This window comes from Larus michahellis, chromosome 1, assembly GCF_964199755.1.
Source record: "Larus michahellis chromosome 1, bLarMic1.1, whole genome shotgun sequence".
Taxonomy (NCBI): Eukaryota; Metazoa; Chordata; class Aves; order Charadriiformes; family Laridae; genus Larus; species Larus michahellis.
This window is the reverse complement of record NC_133896.1, coordinates 57,763,686-57,784,398: the sequence shown is the minus strand read 5'-3', so window position 1 is coordinate 57,784,398 and position 20,713 is coordinate 57,763,686. Positions and strand designations below refer to the sequence as shown.

At 40.2% G+C, this 20,713-nt stretch overlaps 1 protein-coding gene across 1 annotated transcript in view; it reads right to left on the bottom strand.

Annotated features, from left to right (window-relative positions):
- MYH9 (myosin heavy chain 9) overlaps positions 1 to 20,713 on the bottom strand; it is a 74,568-nt gene that overhangs the window by 39,875 nt on the left and 13,980 nt on the right. Inside the window, exons 2-5 of the mRNA XM_074580049.1 lie at positions 18,411 to 18,763; positions 12,590 to 12,746; positions 2,434 to 2,461; positions 1,545 to 1,638 (exon numbers count right to left, since the gene is read on the bottom strand). Of these exons, the coding sequence (XP_074436150.1) occupies positions 1,545 to 1,638; positions 2,434 to 2,461; positions 12,590 to 12,746; positions 18,411 to 18,743 (612 nt within the window). The 5' untranslated portion in view covers positions 18,744 to 18,763. The remainder of the gene's footprint in view (positions 1 to 1,544; positions 1,639 to 2,433; positions 2,462 to 12,589; positions 12,747 to 18,410; positions 18,764 to 20,713) is intronic.

Sequence of the window (20,713 nt, the reverse complement as noted above, 5' to 3'; positions counted from 1 at the left end):
ATCACCAACCAGCCCAACTTAGGACTGGTTTATTCTCCTAAGCAGACTGCCTGTCCTGCTTCAGTAGTTGAAATTTTGCTCGAGGATAAGCAGTGGAAGAATACTTAACTCAACCCCATGATTCTATTTTCCACACTTAAAAAAAGAAAAAAGGAGAATGTTTCTAAATACAGCTACTGACAGACCATGGAAAAAGCCTTCATATGTCTGAAAGTTTGGCACATAGAAAGTTTATTTTTGGTTGGATTCCAGAAGTTACTTATTACTACGTGCGCGTGCAGAGATGCCTTCTTATTCATATACTCTACACATATAAGACATGCCTACACATTAAGTACTATGGGAAAACTCTTATGTAGAGATACAGCGAGCACACTTGGCATCTGGCTTTCATTACATAGCTCACCAGTGAACATTTCCAATGTGTTCAGCTCTGGCTAACGAGCTCACAGTCCTGGAACACCCTATCTGCAGGGCTGCCTTCCCCCCAATGTTTCTTTGCAACCTTCAGCCACATCTCACTGCAGGGAATGGCAAACTAAATGCCTAACTACATTTATCTTACTAGGAACACCACACACATTAAATGCTTATGGTTCAAGGAAAACCTGGTCCAGTCCTATTGCCCTGGGGGAATACTTCTCGAATGGTATATCTGGGAAAATCCTGCAAGAAAAACCTTAAATGCAAACTAGCATTGAGCACAGAACACAAGTATTCTTGATATTACTTTAGTCTCTAATTGAACATCCTCACAAAAAGATTACTGTGCACCACACACAAAAAAAATAAAATTGTGAATTGTCTATGGATTTGTTTTAGCTGCAGAAAGTGATATTGGTGTGGAGTGAAAAGCTGCTCAAAAAAATCACACAATGGGACAGAAAACGCATTCCTGGTGCAGAACGTGCAGTAAACGTGCAGCTCACCTACGAGGATACAACTGACGAATTCGGCAATAGTCCATCGGGGGAGAGGGAGGGGGAAAAAAATATAAGTGAGACATCTTTAAAGTCCTCCCACCATCACCACCACCCTCCTTTCACGTGCTGCTAACACTTGGCTGTTTCCACCCTTTTAATGTTTTCCTACAATTTTAAAGTTTTCAGAGGATGCACACTAGCCTATCCCTATATTTGCCAGTTTTGAGACAGTATATATAGTAGCCAGACCTAACCTACACAGGTTTTACACTGCCTAGACTGGTTATAAGCAATACATCTGTGCAAAATGATCAGTACAGGTGATGCTTCATTTGTAGAGTCTTTTGCCCATGCACTTGCCCACAAATCCAAGAGGCTGTGGATGAGTTTGTCTCACTGTAGTTCCACTGAATTCAAAGGAGTTATGACTTAGAATAATGTTCCCTGGCTTGCAATTTTTGACAAGCTTTTATTGTTTCATAGTTCACTGTCCTCAGTCCTATGATAAATGTTAGTATTTAGGATTTTATTAAGCAATATGGCTTTAACCAACATCAGCCAATATGTATTTATTACCCAAAGTCATCACAGAAATAAAGCACCATTAAACCCAGGTCTTACCTGGTCCTTTTTAGACTTGTGTGAGGAAGCAACGTGAGCCAGGTACTGAATGACCTTCTTGGTGTTCTCTGTCTTACCAGCTCCTGATTCACCTCTGTAAAGAAAATCTGCAATTCATTCACAAACAAGATGCAGGGAGACATATTCATATTTCTAACCTCGAAAGGACTACTGAGCTCCTTAACTGCATTCTCGCCATTACGGCGCCTCACTCAAAACCAAGAAAAATCAAGTTGTACTGGCAAGCACCAGCAGCATAGCTGGACTGCAGGCTAACCCTCAACCAGTTCTGTATACCTGCATGGAGGAGGGAATGCAATAAAGAATTATGCTTTCTAGTCATTTGGATATGAAGATTGCCAAGTGGCTGAGGAATAATCCGGAGGTTGCTGCAGAGCTAGGGGTGAAAGGTAATAAAGTGAGTCTTTCCAAAGGAAGCCTCCTGACTGCAAGAAGAAAGATAACAATTCCTTAAGCAGAACTGAGGGCCAACGAATTTTGCTGTGTCTAGAAGAGACAAACTGCTGTATTAAGACTATCTGTGACTGTATCAGCTTCATCAGTAAGAATGTATTTAAATACAACAACTGCATCAAAATCTGAAGGACTTCTCCAAGCCTTTTCCATTGACAAAGCTGTATTTCTTTAGGAGTTTGAGCACAGGGACTGTTTCAAAACCTCACTTCTTCCTCCAGTTCTTAGGGAAATTATTCGGCAGAAAGGATTACATATATATATTTGAGGAACTGTAGTGGGACCTTCCTTGACTCTGCACTATTACCTGATTTATTGAGCCCACCCCCAGCATTTACAATTAAGACAGCCATCCAACCAAGATTTTTAACACAGACTTTGACATCCAGCCAAGCTGACAACTGTTAATACTCACGTGCAAAGGATGGACTGATCCTCTCGATCTAGAATAAAATTTTTTAAAAAAAGTAGTTAGACTGAGACTCTAAAATTCAATTTCTGTGACAATATGAAATCAACACCAAAGAGAAACACAGGAACTAGTAAACTCTGCCAAGTATCTTCAGAAATATGGCCAGGTAACCCCTTTTCCAGCAATAGATGACAACTTCCCACCATCTGCCAAAGTATAATGGCACCACTGCAATTTAGTTTTTTTCATCCAGAAAGAATATTGTTTGCATTACAATTTTTCTACAAACAATACAGAACTCTCACTGAATGCTTCTTTACCCCAGAGCCATAGCTTGATATACATCTGTTGTTCTTCAGCCCTCTCCCCTGCCATTATACTGGGCTCATACTGACTTACAAAGTTATCAGCAGAGCAGTGGAAATGGAAGGGGGAAGGGAGAAGTGGGACAGGAACCATTATAAATCCCAAAGTGCCAAAACCTCAGATCAAACATAGGCTTTCACCCTAAAAAGAAACACTGTAAGTTCAGTGAGAATTTTTTGTTACTTATTTTGTACAGAATGGTCTTGAAAACTACAATGCTGAGCAGCAGCTTAAGTCCTATACAGATGATTTATTTGTGTCACCATCCCCTATTGTATTAACAGAGCAGCCGGTAACAGTAGAAACCTTTTCTTTTTCATGTTGACAAACCAGTAGACATTCTAATTCTTGTGTTCAATTCCCAGATGTGGATGATAACATCTTTCCAGTTACAGAACTTACTTCACACAGCCTATCCACGCTATCTTCCCCCACATCTTTAACGTCCTTTCAGCTTTCACCTATAATTCCACATCCTTATATACAGTGCTGACTAGTCCTTCCATCATGCCTTCATGCCACTGCTCCCCCACCACTTCTGAGTGAGCATGCTCCCCTGCTTCTGCCTTGGTTTCACCTTTCATCCACCCCTCAATCCTGTGCCTGCCCCCCCACCCCCCACCCCCCCCACCGCCTCCAATTTGCATCCCATTCCTTCCCCATGCCACCAGGAACCACCTGGGAACACTGGGCAGACTGGAGAGTGCCTGTGCCTACACCACAACAGCCTTAGTAATTTGTAGTCATCACAGGGGCAGTGAGACCTGTTCAGACATGGAACAGACTTGGGCACAGTTAAAGTTCATCCAGTTACTGTCATTCTTTCCTTTTTCCACGCTTAGCTCCAATTTTGTGTTGGACTGAAGTTTAATCTCTAAAGAGAGAGAAAGCAAGCCTCAAACATCCATAAGACTATAAAATTCACTGGACTGCTCTAAAATTATTTCAGCAATTGGTAACCTTCATCAGTACGTTTATGGATGTGACTGTCTCCATATTTTAGCTACTGTTTCTTTCTATTCCTTTCTTCAGTAGCTTAGAGAACCCAAGGGCACTCAGTATTCTCCCCACCAGAGAGTACTTAGACAATATAATTGAGTCACCATTCAAGTCATTTTGTGCAAGCTAAAGAGACTGAGCTGTAATTAGGGAGGGCTTTATAGTCAGATAGAGTCCAAGTATCTGAAATCACTTTATATACCCTTAAACACTGCTACTGCAAGTGAATTTAGTATTTCACTCGTAATGTTATGAACGTCATATTCATCAAGAAAAATTTCCTATAAACTGTTTATAAGAAGAGAAGTATATCTAGCCTGTGGACACATTTTCACAGAATAAGGAAAGCAGGTAAACCTACCAAATTTTAGATTCTATCTTTTCTTAAATTATTCTGAAACCAATAACGGAAACATTAGGTTCACACGCTACAGATAGGCAACTCCTGCTCTGAAGCTTCTTTACTGGAAACTGATTGTATGCAGATGAGCGCAAAAATTTAAGAGGAAAAGAATTTGTTTTATCTCTGTTAATACTGTTCTCAGAAAGAGCTGATCAGCCCTAAGACTGGAAAAAAGCAATCAGAAGAAATTCATCACTCAAATGGTTTTGGCACAGCAAATTCTTAAGCATTCAAAACCAGCTACTGCATCTTCACTAGCATTGCAGATTCATCTCTTCAAGTGCTGAATTTTATTCATTGCCTTTAAGATATGGACCGCTTTTGCTGAGGGACAGGCAAAGAGTAGATGTTAGACACCTCTGAAGGCCCTACGCATCCAAGGTTCCCAGTGGGTCAAGGACTCAGCGGGCACACGCCAGCCCTCTTCGTGACTGGGCACTTTCAGGGTGGATCAGGGGAATAACTAATGACTCATTTACGGATTGCCTAAGGAAATGTATTCTTCGGTAGTGCGACACCTGGGTGCAATTCTCTATCACAAAGCAGCTATATGAAAATAAAAGATTGTGCCTCTGAATAACATTTGACTTTCAAAAGCTTGACTATAAACAAGCAGCCCACTCCAAGAAAAGGTTATACTCGCATCCAGGTACTACAGAGGCTCTTCTAAGAAGCCAATTTGAGAGACAGGGTAAAAAAGAAAAAAAAAAATGATAATCCTAAAGAAGCTGGTCCTTACTCCCAGTAGCCACCTCTAATGTTGGAATTATGAGCTGGGGCTCCTCACATAGGCAATGGAGCCCTATGCACTTGAAAAGTGCATGCCTTCCCCTTCCCTCTCCTCCAGGAGAGGATCCTTAATACAGAAAAAAAAAACCTGAAAACCCAGCATTGGTAAGCAGACAGATAAACCACCTGCCCAACAGAAAAATATCAGATAATAATGAGAAGCTCTGCGGCACTGAACAGTTTTTGACCACGACAACGAGGCAAGGTAGCAAAAGCGCCCTGGAGCGACCCAAGAAAGTCCCAAAGGGGCAAGCACAGGATTTTTCCATGCCTTAACACGGAGCAAGGTGTTGAAAGGTGTTCAGGCAGGAAAAGTCACAGACAGTGTTCAAAATCGTCTCGGCACTATGTTTTCCTCCCCCAACATACTTCCCTGGTGGCCCGCTGCACCTGCGTTAGTCACCTCCGCTTTAAGCCAGCAGGAACGTACCTGCGAGTGCGGGCAAGTCACCGGCAGCGTGCAGACACTGCCATAAAAGGCAACATTCCTGTTTGCAATCCGGGGGAAATTCTTTCCCAGGACTGCAAAGCAGCAGTCATTGGGATAGCTGGAATTCTTCTAATTGTGTACAGACAGACAACTCCAATAATGTGTTGAGCAACAGGAAACTGGAGCCGACCAAAGGGCCAAAGAGCTAACGCATACAAAAGCGTAACTCTTAGATACACTTCCAATTAAAAATTGCTTTAAATGCCAATATTCATTCCCCACACAATACTGACTTGTGCCATCACGAATCAGAATTCAGCTGCCCAGACAAAAGGCCACCTCCACCCCTTTTTTTTTTTTTAAAGGATCATTCAACATGGGCGTGCTGCACAACTTCAGTCAGCACTTGCCTTTACTCCATTGTCAGTTGTGCAAGCAACCTACTCAGCAAAAGAGAAAGCGCTGGGTACCATAAACTCAGTTGCTTATAATAACACAATCAAGAAACGCCTGATTAAAAGAAATCTGCATCTGCTTTTCAATCCTAAACAGAGTCACTTATTAAAAACAATCCAGAATAACAACTCATTACTTAATTATAGCAACAGTTCTATATTTCAGACCAGCTGGCAAGGAAAGCTTTTTATCTAGGCTCTTCTTTAGCTCTCATCACCATAGTAATCAAGTGATCATAAGAAGCATCAGCCTCAAGCATCCAGAAATTCAGGAAGTAAAACATCCTTCAAATTTAAGCTATACAGCAGTATGGTATAATAAGATCAGTAGATTAGGTTTACTATATTAAAAAAACCATAATATCTAACTCATTCTTGACTTTCTTCAGTCCAAAAATAAAAGACCGCATTTTAAACTGCTTCCAGGACCTTCAGCATACGTTAAAAACTTAATTAAACCAAAATTTGTTTTCACAGGCAAGACATCTCGTACATAAAAAGTCCTCAGCCAAATATTCTACTGCAAAACAATGAAACTGAATGAATGCTGAACTGCTGTGGTCAATTATATTGGCATAACTGATAAATTAATAGAGCTCCAAACTCTTGAATTTTGTTTTTAGGTGTTTTGGGATGGGAGAAGAAAAAAGGTTGGGAGGCTAGAAGAGAATGTGCAATTTAAGCTCTGTATCTCAGTGACAGAACACCCTAGCAGGCCTTTATCACCCACTTCCTCTGCATGAGTGACTCCAGTTTCAAGCCTGTTCATCTCCATAAAAGGAGAAGTAATATAGCATTCACACAATGGTGACATCATCTCTCCAGCTAAGAGGAAGCATAGCTGAAAGGCAAAGGCTTGGCTTACAGTCCCCTGCCTATAGCTGACTCATTAAGGCTAAAAGCTTAACCATAGCTAGATGGTACCACCCACCTCCTAACCACCAAGCGTCTGGCAGGACTGAGCAGTCTGGCCCTCTAGGTTTCCGTTACCATACTGCTCCCCTAGCATCATGGTGACTGCCTGTAGCCCAACTTAGGCAACTGGCTGGCTGACCAAGTCAGAGTGTTGACCTAAATCAAGAATTAGTCTTAAATGCATGTAAGAGCTTCAACCATGCAGTAGTTTCAGTTCCTTGGTCCCTGCCTCAGCATCGTCTTACAACTAATGTCCTTTCCTCAGGGCTCGAACACAGCAGGAGCCCCCAGGCACTTGACACACTCTGCTACTTGGAACAACCCCACTGGCATGAAAATCTAATCAAGTATGTTCACTGTGGTACTTTAACCTACATGCTGGTTTTAGTAGGATCAAAAACACTCCAGGGGAACACCAGAGCCCGAGAGCCTGTTTTTGCATTATCATTGAAAGAATGTATTATAGAGAAGTTTCAAAATGCTAATAACCTGTCATCAAGTACAAAAAAAAAAAAAAAAAAAAAGAAAGAAATCAAATGAAGGACAAACATAGCATATCCAAGACAGCTCTCAACAACAGAACTTCAAGATGTAAAAAAGGAGAAAAATCACTTGAGTTGGCAGGAACACTGCAGTGACAAGATTCAGCTTTGCATTATCTGAAGTTTGAGGACAGCCATGAGGAGAAAAGCAAGTTTCATTTCAAAAAGTGAAATATATCCTACTGGGTCAAATGCAAATATTTATTTCCCCAAGCCATTTTTGGATTAGAGCCCATCCCCCTTTCTCTAGCATTCCTTAAGTGAATCTGGAGATAGCAAAACAGGGAAACAAGTTAGGCTGTAATTTTAGGTTACACAAATGTTTATGAAGTTCTGACAGGAAAGAAAAACTGGTATACAGCCTGCAAAAGCTCAGGCAGCTCACAATAGTGAAACAAATGAACTGCAGGGAGACTGACAGCAAGGGCTGAACCACTACATAAGTGACGGCCGGAGATCTCCTGCTCTGGTTTACAGGAATGAAGCAAAAAGGGTGTGGTAACTACTGAAAAACAAGTGGGCAATGGACTCTTTTTTAGCTCCTTGTTCTATTGAAAACCACATTTCGAGACACAGATTTTGAGAGCTGCATTTAGAACTCTCAAGCAATTCAAAGCATGTAAAACATTTCTTAAGAAAAATCAGAAACTATGTACATCTTTTCTTGCCATTTGTACACAAACACCATCAAAACAAGTATCCTCCATAATTAGTATCTAAACTTAACGTTGCCCTTTGCGTCAGAAATTTGGACAAATCTTGGAAACAAACTAGTGAAACCACAGGCTGTATTTTTTTGGGTTTAGTGGAAACAGAACTTGACCTTTACATGCAACTTCAAAGAGACATCTCTGCCTTTACATAATCTGGACAGTCCTGTCAATTAAGTATCCCTGAATTGGTAAACACACACAGAATATTGTATAGAAAATAAAGATGCACTTTGGCACAGTGCAATATACAGTGCAGCACAGCAGACCAACGCTAAGAAGCAGGCTGAGAAAGAAGACTTGAGACCAAGGAAGTTGAAACAAAAGTGTCCCACTAGCTCAGAAACTTAAGAAATAAGTAAACACCTAAGAATTACAAATAAAATACTTCAAGGTCATGTACTATGGAAACTGATATAGAGGTCTGTTTCTTGTGAAAATGACAACTGGGCCTGAGGTGCATATGAAGATCTACAACAGCAAGTGATTTGTCTTACAATAGCTAACACTGTTTCCTCCCTTAATGTAACAAGGCCAATAAAAATCATGAAGTTACTATGCTTCAAAATTTTTTCTTTTAAACACCAAACCCAGAGACTACCTAACTCCCAAGTGAATACCAGCAAGGTGCTGGCCGCGCAGGTTCCTTTGCAGACTAATCCATGAATGTCAAGGAGGGTTTAATCACTGCACAATGATTTTAAGAGTTTTGTTCAGTGAACTGTTAGGAGCCCTATACTAATATGTGGAGAAACTGGATGAGAAGGAGATGGAGTACATTCATTAGCAATGTGCTGTCTATTCTCTCTCCTACCTATCTCTTAGTTGAGCAGGTTCAGCTTTGCAAACCAGAATAACCATACTGATCTAACCTATTACAGAAGTTTCAGACACAGGCATCAGAACAGCCATCATGCTCCAGACACCAATGAAATTTCTAGCTTCTATCAGTATCTGACATAGAAAATTCCCTTTATGTGTTCTAAATAGACAAACAGGTGCTGTTTAACAGCTTTAAAATATGTTTTTCTAAATAGATCGCCTGGAGACCATGAATTAAGGTAAAGAATGTACCCCTTCGGTGTACATCTGCTGCATTAAAACAATGATTTGTTTGCTCAAGACACCACTCCACTTGCAGGCACTGTGCTTCAATCATCATCATCAGCAGAGTAATTCTTCTGAAAGCAGTCAGACCTGATGCTTCTGGCATTCAGGTTACCCAGGGAACAGAAACACTAAGACAAATGGTTGTTTTCTCGGAAAACAAAAATGTTAAACTTTTTTCAGAGTTCTGCTCTTGAAGCACAGGAAGTCTCTCGAAGTACCATGCAGCAAAATAATGTTTTCGTCTCGTTTCTGAGTCTTAATGTCTTGGGTCGGAGAAAGCAGAAAAAAAAGAAAAAAACCCCCAACACTCTGAACACATTCTCCATTGTGTTATTGCTTCAAGGAAGTACTTCTGGTGAAATTTAACGAAAAGTGATTTAACCTCTTGGAATATATAAATACCATATGACACTTTTGTGAATGGAGTAATCAGGGTAGACACAAAAAGAGGACCAAGCTCACCCATGGTGCATGAGCACAGTTGCCTGAAAAGGGTTAAATAGTTCCTGGATTAGCAGAGGCTGGAATAAAGCTCTCATCTTCCTCACCCTTCCCAATTCCTTTCCTGAGGAACGTTCCTTTGAATGGCCTCCTTATTAGAATACCATAAACTGACTGAAAACCAGAAAAAATTCAGAGTCCAAATCAATTAACACGCAAGGCTTTTCCGTTCTGTCAGCTTAAGAGATAACTATACCCCATGCTGACAGAAGTCAGAGTCAACAGCTTACCATCCTTCTCCAGACCAAGAAGGATTCCCGGTCTTCAGGGCTCTGAAAGTAACTTAGGGAAGGCAGCTTAATCCTAAATGCCTCCGGCTCACGTGGAGCACTGGACCCTTTCATCTTCTGTTCTCTGTACAGATTCCTGCCATACCACTGGCTGCTGCACCAAGCCTCCCCCACCACTACGCAAAACTGAGAAAGTGGAATAGCAATGTTGCTTTCCATTGCCCTAGAGGCTAGCCAGGACCAGAGACACTGCAACAACCCACTCACCTTCGCTCCCAGTAGCGGACAACAGAATGCTACTGTTATCCTTTGCAATAAGGAAATAAAGCAGCAAATAACCCTAAAACAATCTCTAGGGTTCTTGCTAGCACACATATGCATGCACATATGAAGCGAGACACACACAAAAATCTTCCCCAACCTAGTTAAAGAAGTCAAAGCAAGCTAGTTCAAAAGCTAACTGGGAACCATACTCACGTCCAATATGTGTTCCAAAAAGTCAGCAACAAAAAAATCTCAAACCATGCAAAGAAGAGCTAGGGTAAGCCTCTAGACTGTCAATACTGCTGAGAATATTGCATACCTAGAATTGTTCTGGGAAAGATAAACACTCCAGCTGAGCTCATAGCAACTTTCCCGTGCTAGGAAAACGCAGGCAGGGCTGCCATTCTTTAGCTTTGTACACCAAAGCAATTCAAATTTGGGATTTCTGAGTTTTAGACATCACTCAAGCAGTGGTCTGATGGAGACACCTTCTCTTTTCAAAAGGAAAGAAAATAGCCTTTTAGTTAATCACTAGCTCTGAACCACTGTCAGACCAGGGAAGGTGACCTGTCCCTTGTGGCAGAATTAGAGCTGTCTGGATATCCATTGCCACATACTGATGTATCTGGCAGGGATGAAGAACAAGATGCATACACATGCAGTTCCAAATGGTTTAACTGTTGTCTATAGAGGGAAAAGGACTTCTTCAGTCTTCTTACAACAATGTCAAAGAAACTGTTTCTGATTCTACGTAGAAAAGATTTCCTTTTAGGGAACAGTAACTCCGGTAGGATTAAGTCAATAGCTTGTTTAAGAAAAATATACATTGGTACTTGAGCTGACAAGGAGTGGGCAAGGGAGAGAAGGAAGTAATAAAGGAAGTGAAACAGTGATAAGAGGTTTAGGGACAACCATGCTGCCACGTATAGCATAGGCAGTGCATCTGTCCTTGTCCTTCACAGCAGATCCAGTCTTTGTCTGAGGAAGTGAGGTCCTATAAAGGTCCAGGTTTACAGGTTTTTTTCCCCTCAGGATACAGCAATCCTTTCAGAGTAACACAGAGTATAACTATTTCTTCAAGAGCTGCCACATCTTCAACCAATTGCCATCAATACCCTGCCACCAGGCCACTGCAGCATGTCTGCATGGCTCACTCCTCCTCACCCAAAGCTTTTACAAATACAGCTTAATCAATCCATCATGTTAGCTCTCACATGTGCTGGGCTCTGCATGGCATCCCATTTCAGCAGCCTTTCTCAGCATTCTCCACACATAAAATTTTTTTAAAGCCACTAATGCAGGAAGGAAGGAGTTTTTCTTGCTCCCTTTCCACTCTGGGCAACGACATTGTTGTCGTCCTCCTAGGCTTGGAGGTGCAAGTGGCAGTGAGGGCAGGAGAAAAGCAGAACTCTTTAAAACTGATTCTAATTAGAATTTTAAATCATGATTTTATTATATCTGGCCTTTGTCCAAAAAAGTGAGGCTAATGACAACACCTAGGAGAGACAGACACCTTAAGCACTGCTAGTCATCAGAAAATAAAGGAGTAACCAAATTCATACAAGCCATGCCAAATCTACATGTCCATTATATCCTCTAACCTTATACAGCATATCTCTTTATATAAACCAGCTACAATCAGGAAGAAAAGCACAAAGTGCCTCCATACCTGAACATTCTTCAAGCATCCCAAACACAAGCAGTGACTCTGTGAAAGACCTCCTCTCAGAAAGGGGGGATATGCACAGGATATTCAGAGCTCTATATTTAAAAATCCTCCAGTGACAAACAAGCAGCAGATAATATATTTGGTTCTTTACTTCTCATTTGTATACACAGGGGGGAAAAAATAGGTCAATCTGCTTGCTTTCTTTTATTCCATGAAAAGCCAACAGATGTATTTAATATTGCCTGACAGTAAGTTTTATTCTTAACAGAGTAAGAATGTAACCAAACAACTCAAGATCACTAAAACTACCACTGACCATCAGACTTCAAAATGCAGGTTACACTAAGCTTGTTTCACCCAACCAGACTGTATAACTGGATTTAAAATACTTTTGTTAAAAGCCTCCATCAACCGATACACATACTTGCCCACCTACAGCTATCATTCCATAGGCTCATCACTGAGAGGGCAAGTTCACTACCTCAGTTCTCCTTGCCTGCTTCTCTGAATTCCATGCATTCACACCAGTCTGTTCTTTATGTCAAGGTTTAGCTCTTGCCAGACTCTTTGTAAGATTCTTCAAGCCACTAGAGCAGGAGAAAGCTATTCACCTGAACACAAAAACTGGTACCAAGTAGGTGTCAGGTGTCTGTAAGCAAGGACAGAGGGGACAACAATGCCTTTTGATAGCAGTGAGTTGTTTTTCTCCTACAGTGTTTTGACTGCAACCCTGATTTATGATTTCAACAAGAGTCATTATCTCAGTCAGCACTCACCTTGCATCATACTCCTGTAGGCTGTGTCTGTGATGGCATAGATATGAGGGGGCATCTCATGTCTCTTTTTGCCTTTGTACATCTCCACTATTTCTTCTGAGTATATGGGCAGGTTCTTGTAAGGATTGATTACGACACAAAAGAGGCCTGAGTAGGTCTGGAAAGAAAACATCCCAGGAAATAAAGACAGGAATTAAAAATTTTTTATACTTGCACCTTTTAACAATATATTTATTGGAAAATCAAACAAACCAACCAGTCATTTTTTAAGTGCTTCTTCCAATAACACCGTGTGGGATGCTTCCCACTAAGCAATATTAGAATCCGAGCAACAGCTGAAGTCATACCAACTTGACTAGTACTCAACCTTTCCAAGTACGCACAGAGCATCAACCGACACATTAATCACACTGATAGCAAACTGGCCTGCTCCCTAGCTAATTAATAGTCCACTAAGACTGGCTTTTCTTCTTTTCAAAGTTCCTATATTCAAGTCAAGTGTTCATTTCATTATATAAGGTAGGTGCTCAGCTCCTAAAAACAGGCATTTTATTATGTTCTGCCTCATGTTTGCTATGTATACTATCCCGTAATTGATCAACTACAACATAATAAATTTCAAGCCAAAATAGATACTAAAAGAAAAATAAGACCAGTGTGTTCCTTAGAGGTTTTCAAGACCACTGGACTAGGCTAAATTCTGTGTTGACCCTGCTCTGACCAGGAAGTCAGATTAGAATGCCTCCTAAAGACCATTCCAGCCCAAACACTTCCATGATTTATAATGTAACGAGTATAACTAGAACTAGATTGAAAACTGTAAGGTCATTAGTGTAGTAGAGTTCTGAACTAGTCAATAAAGAAAACAATTCTAAGTATTCCATGCTCAAAGAGTCAGCAACATTTGCCAAAGTTTACTTGTAATTCATTGATCTGTGATAGCAAACCTTGACTTGTCAGTTGGTTTCCACTGGCTTAAGTTCTACAGTTCTAATGGAAGGCAACTGTCAAAATAGTTCTAGTGAAAATATGAAACTTCTACAACAAAAAAAACCCAACAAAACTGTAAGCTCTGAATGCCTAAAAAAAATGCAGTAACAAACATTTTACTTGCAAAGGGAATAGGAGGAGCTTCTTAGATATTTCCTCAATATTCTAAAAATAGCATTCCAAACCTTGCTCCTGGGGTTTAGATGTACCCTAGTTCCCTGTCAATTTTAGGGGCAGCTGTTTGAAACATCTGAAGAGGAGTAGCTCTGCATGGCAACTTGCAGAGCTACCAGAAGACAGTACTTTTGGCACTTTTTATTTCTATTGCTACTATCTCTTCTATTGTTTGCTCAGTGAAGAGTGCTTCAGCGTGGCAGAGAGTTCTCCACAATGAGCGCAGAGAGTACTTAATCAGATTTAACCTCTTTAGCTAGATAAAGGTAAGGATTAGACTACAGTAATCAGAAGGGTGAAAACAGGATCTACTACACAGTTTATGGTCTTATATCCAAATTTTCTACATGCTGGCTTAACATTAAGTAATTAACCCACTCTTATATGCAGCAGATTTAGATACAGCTTTCACCCAATGTCCCCCAGAAAGCAAAATTTTTATAGGTATCTATGGATACTTTTCCATAACCCAATATAAACTATCAGGAAATGTTTTCAGATCTCTATTTTTTTATTATTTTCTAAAATTTTGAGGAATATTTAAGTAGCTTACAGAAAATACTAAATCTCTTTCCAAAGCGGGAAACTATGAAAGTTGGCTAAAAACCTTTAAGCGTAGGACCTCTAAAGTTCCAGGAAGCTAAGGCTTCAGTGAGACATTCTGTCAGGTTAGGTTTGAGGTAGTGCTTGAAAGGAACAGTTTAAGGAGTTTCAGAAACAAACTTGGCAATGCTAGTTCCTTTTGCCTCAGCCTTAGCTTTCCACCTTGTCAGACAGTACTTGTACAACACAGAATAGCAGCTGAAAGACTGGGTCATGCTTTCCTGACCTTTGACTACACTACTGGAAGACATAATAAGGCCAAGAAGTAGAAAGGAGTCAACTCGAGAGTAGCATGTTCATGGTACATGCAATACACCTTGTCCTTATACTAGCATGGAAAAAATTGACATTGGAGTCAACTGAACTATTAGAAGAAAAGCTGTAATTTTATCAAAGTTTTGGAAAGCAAGTAAAGAAAGACCCTCTAGGCTGCCAGTTCCAGCTGTCTGCATTAGCAACCATCTTGTCTCAAATCCCATCACAGCAGCAACACGTATGTAGTAATCAAAAGAAGATGCCCTATATAGTCCCTGTTTCACACTGCAACAAAACTGCAACTCATTCCACAGACCAAACCTACGTCTCATTTGAAGATGTTAATAAAGCTAAATGCCTGTTTGCTCCTTTTGGGGGATTAGAAGTGAGAGCAAAAGAAAAGTGATAGCAAATACTGTGGTAATATTCCACAAAGAATGTCGTTTTCTTGTCTGTGTTTGTGTGACTTTTTATGGTCATGTTTGCTGACAAATTAGAATTGTTGCTTTTCAAGCAATAATAGTGTAAAGGTCTGAAATCTGGACTGAACTAGTCTTATGGATGAGAGCAGCAGTTTAGAAAACGGAAGACATTAATTTCAATTAAAGTGATGAAGCCATGAAACAGGTATGCAGGAAGAAGCCACAACTTTCTTCCAACATTCTGATTGCCAGGAGAAATACCTAAGGGAAGTTTCCTTGCAGTATAATGACCTCAGACAGATGTGTGAGGTGATATTTTTGTCTAATAAAGAGAGGCAACTAATCGTGGCTGGGATAGGCAACTGAGCGAGACCACCATGTCACAACTGCTGGTGAAGTGCAGTGACAGAGTTTTAAAGAGGAAGTTGAATCATATTGAGCAGAGAAGAGAAGAGTCCACAGAAAGATAAGAGAAGATACCACAGAAAAGACAAGAGTCATCTTCATCTTTAATAAAGTACAAGTAAAGATTTACATGCATAAATCTCTGAATTGAACCCAAGGCTCCAACTGAACAGTTAATCTATTATAAGCATAGCTGGCTTGGAAATCTGTACTTTGTTTCAGACATTACTATCTCAAAATAGAATTCTGGCATTACCTTTCACTAACTATTTCAACTGACACACAGGCCAAACTGGAACTAGTTTTATTTTTCTAACTGCTAAACTAGCCCTGAAGAGCTCAAAGGACCATCTGCAGCATGGCACAAAGCTGACAGCATCAGAAAGTTTATTTTCCAGCAACTGTTAACTTCAATGAAATAACTGGAACTTGTAAGGTTGAGTTTTGAGTTTCACACTGAATACCAACAAGGTAGTTCAGGTAAGCAACACAGAAGCTGAAAATGATCTTCTGATAAACCATTCAGAATAGAAAGGGTTAACGTGAAAGCCAGTCTATTAGCAAGTCATCCCAGTGCAGAACCAATCAGCACATGGAAACAGAAAATTGCTGTCAGACTCAAGCTCTTAGTGCTTGAAATGTTTGACACTCCCTGCTCAAAATTTGTCTGCACTAGCCATAAGATTTCCCCCTTCCTTTTATAGGATGGGTAGACAGAAAAATAACATTAAAAAAAATAAAAAAGCCACAAAAACACACAGACCTGCTGGCAAAAAAGAGAGAAAGGACAAGAGCAGAACTAAATTATGCTTATGATCTTGCCAGAGACGTTGGTGCTAGAGATACATTGCATGTATTCTGTTTCTTCAAGAGGATTAATGATCAACTAACAGCCACTCCAATGAAAGTATTTTAAGCCTTTGCATTAATCTTCTGACTTGCTGAGAACTGCTGACAGGTGAGATCAGTCCATTTCACAAGTGCACAGAAAAACGGTTTTGGCAAGACTAAGATTCTGTAATAGAGCATTACTATGCTACGTTTAGTTGGGTGAAGGGTGTGGGGATTTTATTTTTTTTTTTTAATACTTCTTACAACCCAATTAGAAGAACTCAATTTATTACAGCCACAGATTATGTCTGAAATTTCAGAGGACATCTTGCAAGAGATGTGAAACAGCCCACTGCATAGGGTGCAACAGCCTTTGAGATGCTGTTAAATTATTTTCAACAACTTATTACATAACCTAGCAATGTTTCCTGCTCTAAAAATGTTACATGTAATCTTGCACATCCTATTTCACCTCGAGACCAAGATTATTCCCTCTGAGAATAGATTTTGACCAATGGTCAAAGGAGTTATTGACTACATAGAATAATTAACTGCATCAACCTCCAACCACATTAGGTTTCAAAAGTCACGCTCGGTTTATATCAGCTTTGCATCCTTCAGATGTTCTCTGATAATTTCTAGGACAGTTGCTATATGCCTTCGTGCCACTCCAGAAGACCAGTGGTCACAGCACTAGCCAGAGCCAGAGTTTCAAGCTTGTGTTCATGCTCCTTAACTTCGAAGGTAACAGTTCACAATGGTTTCTACCCAAGATGGATAGCTAGGGTGAATTCCTGCTATGTGGTGTCTTAGATACCACCAGACCCTGTTTAGGGCAGAAGAGGTCATCTATAGCTTGCCACATAAGATGACCATATCCTTCGGGCAAAAAGTAGTAAGCATTAAAAAAAAAAAAAACCCTAAAACATACAGACAGATATTGCAGAGAGTTTTTACTTGTTTTGTCTTCTCCATATGACAAGAGAGGCAGCTTTGGGGTTTTGGCAGCACATAAAGGGGGTGGAGAGGAAATCTAGACAGACTTTCTTCAAGGACTGTATTAATATACATGTTTAGATAGGAAATTTATTCTTTAATACATTTTATTTTAATAGAATTTCTGATCTACTGTGAAGAAGATTTCATAGTGCCTAAAAATACTGAATATCCAGCACTTCTGCAATCCCTTGGGATTCCATCTCAGGCAGTTCCATTTTAATTCTGTAAACAGAGGCTAGTTTGAGACTAAATAAACTGAGAAACATTAATTCCTGTTTTAACCAGTCACCACACTCAAATTTTACATTACCACCAAGTTTAATCATTCATTCTATGCCTGCACAGTATTAACAAAGTAGAGGCTATTATGACCAACATCTGCTGGCTAAACAGAGGCCACATGAAGAGGAAAAATCTGAAGAGAACTGAGGAACCAGGTCAGGACTTCAAATTCTCTTTCATCACCTTCCCTGTTTATTGCGTTTGTTATTCAGTGAAGTAGTTGCTGCATGCTTCATTGGGTATGACCATCAGTCCCTTAAATGGTATCTTTGTCATTTCCACAGCAATAAGAAACAGGAATCTCCGCTCTTGTCCATTTTGGGGTAAAAAGAAAAGGAAGTATTTCCTATCTGTAAACACATGCAGGCCCATATGTGCCTTCTCAGTAAGACACTCCGACATCCAGAATTTTTGTAACACAAAAAGCTTGGCATTGGCATTCTTTCCCACTGAAGCTCCAGACGTGGGAAAACACAATTCAGATGTTCAGTATATTAGGACTGTGTTTTTTATTATTATTTGGTTCAGTTCAGACCAGATTCCCTGTTTACCACTTTCCAACTGCTCTCACTTCTTGCTAAGAGAAAGTTAAATGGCATTCAAAACATCCTGTAAACAAAGACATTAAAACGTAAAGACAGATTTACCACAGCATTCCTTGAAAGCTTCAACATTAACTAGAGGAGGATTGGCATAGTTTAGTGAAAATATTTTAAGTAGAGGGAAGAAGCTAAGTCACATGAGAGTGGCATATAGGGGCAATTAAAGGTTAACATATACATTTTACAAGCAAAGTGATTACAGTAAGTTCACATACTATGTAACCAAGAACTCTTACCCCAATAGAAAAGATTACTTACATAGATCAGTCCTGAGTAGTATCTCTCCTTCAAGTTGTGAAGCACAGAAGCTTCATTTAGGCATGTCAGCTCCGCCATATCTTCCACTTTAGAGAATTTTGGGGGGTTCATCTTCTGGATGTCATCCTTATTTACTTTCACTTTCTTCCCATTCTCTGCCAGTTCCACGATGGCCTCATCTCCTACTTCTTCCTTCAGGCTGGCTGCCTCAAACCCATTCTTCTCTGAGGGAACCCATACCAGCTTCTTAGCTGCCCAGTCAGCCTGAGTCAGGGGGTTATTAATGATGTTTTTGTCCACATAAAGGTACTTATCTGCGTCTCTTTGCGACATTGTGTTTTAGAATTCGGGACCTGAAAAAAGAGGAGGGGGGGGAAGAGGAGATATTTTTAAAGCCTCAAGTTGCCTTCCAAATTCCTAGAGGCATACAGGCACATGCTAAGTACTCTGAGTCTCTGGTCATCAGAGCATGCCTCCTCCTCCCTTAGTTTCATGTTAGCAAGCACTGGTAAGTTGTCAATCGTCCAATAAGGTCAAGGTTTTGCTTGCCAAGAGGATGAAAAATAACAAACTAGCAAGCAGTTAAAAAAAAATCCTACAACAAAACACTGACCGTTAAGCATTTGGAAGTCATTATTTGGAAGAAAAGACAAAGCACATTAAAGTGACAAGCATCAAACAATTTGTAAGATGTGCCAATACTCTTAGTATCAGATACTATGTCAGTAACATTTGGGTCAAGATTAGCCCTTCACTGCTCTACTTGGTAGGGATATTAGCTCAGAAATATAATCAGAAATGTGTAATCTACACTTTTACTTCCTATCTCCTTGTTCTGATAAGCTACAAATCAAATATCATAACTTCTTAGAACTGCCATATACCAGTCTAGACAATACATGAGACGCACTTTGCTTCTAAAAGACATCATCGATAATTTGAAGACACCAGTTAAGACCGACATTAGATACTTTCCATCACCAGCTTAGCAGTGACACCCAGCCCACCTGTTTGTATCTTTTTTTTAGATAATGTTCAGTAGCAAAACATCTCCAAGACAGTAACAGAATAAACCTGTGGTCAGGAAATTTTACAGCCAAAAATTCTCTATTGGGATCCTTCTATGAAGCTGTGGCCGGGTAGAAGAGAGAGTACCACCGCTACAAGAGGGAGATTTAGGCAGCATGCTCAGAAAATGGCACCCTAGATTTAGTGTTTCATCAAAATCAGAACACTACCGCCAGGGATTTTCCAGTTTATAAGGCAGCAATTTTATTGGTGCCATGCAGAAATCTTTTCAATCAGAAGAAAGAACTGCATGCGTCAAGGCTCATTAACCATGTAACAGCAGCCTTTTTACAAGGTCCCATAAACATTACTTCTTGGATCCATCCTCACAAAGATACCAGTGTCCTCAATTTATGTTTTTCATAACTTGGATAGAAGCTAGAGCTCTTTATCACCAAAAGAACAGGAAATGAAAATATCAACATTCATGTCATGGAATGCTGTCAAGATCTACAGGGATAACTTTTCTACAGAACATACCCATATTTACAAACCAGACTGCAAATCAAATAGGTGAAGTCTGACTATAGATACCGCAGACAAAAAGGTATTGAGAGCAGGACAGAAGCAGTTCAACTCCCAAAACATGCATGAGAGCAACAATAGATGTTGAGTCCCAGCATTAGCAAGCAGTGAATGAAGCCAGAAAACATCAGCTATAATAATGATGGGCACAAATGCCCACACCAGTCATTTGTAAGCATGTAGGGAAATTCCTTTCGACAAATGTATCACTGTAGGTGGTATGCAACTTTGTGCCAGGGACTGTATGGATAGCTGTATATTCACAGTCAAAAATTCTTTAGCAAACAAAGAGAAAATTACTCTATAAATAATGGTTTCCTTTAGCTTGAGTTTAAAATCTTTGTCTTAAGCCTTACAGGATAAGCCAAGCAGTTATCCCACCCTTTACTTCATGTTTCATTCCCCACAGGCTCACTGACACTTCCACCTTAGTCACCACAATGGTGATTCTCAGAGCAACTCCTCCCCCCCGGCTTTTCAAATTTTTGTTGAAAAATCCAGATTTTAGTGGGTACACAATGAAGAGATTTGTTGCAGAGATAACACATAACAATCAGGAGGCTGCCATGAAAAACGTGAGCTGTCGAGAGAGCTCCAAGACCACCCTACAACAGCTAGCCCGACAGAGTATGTAGGCAATAGAGAAGACTAACAATTCAACAAAAGATATTGAGATTCCTTGACACTGCAGAGTATCATCTGCAGGCTGT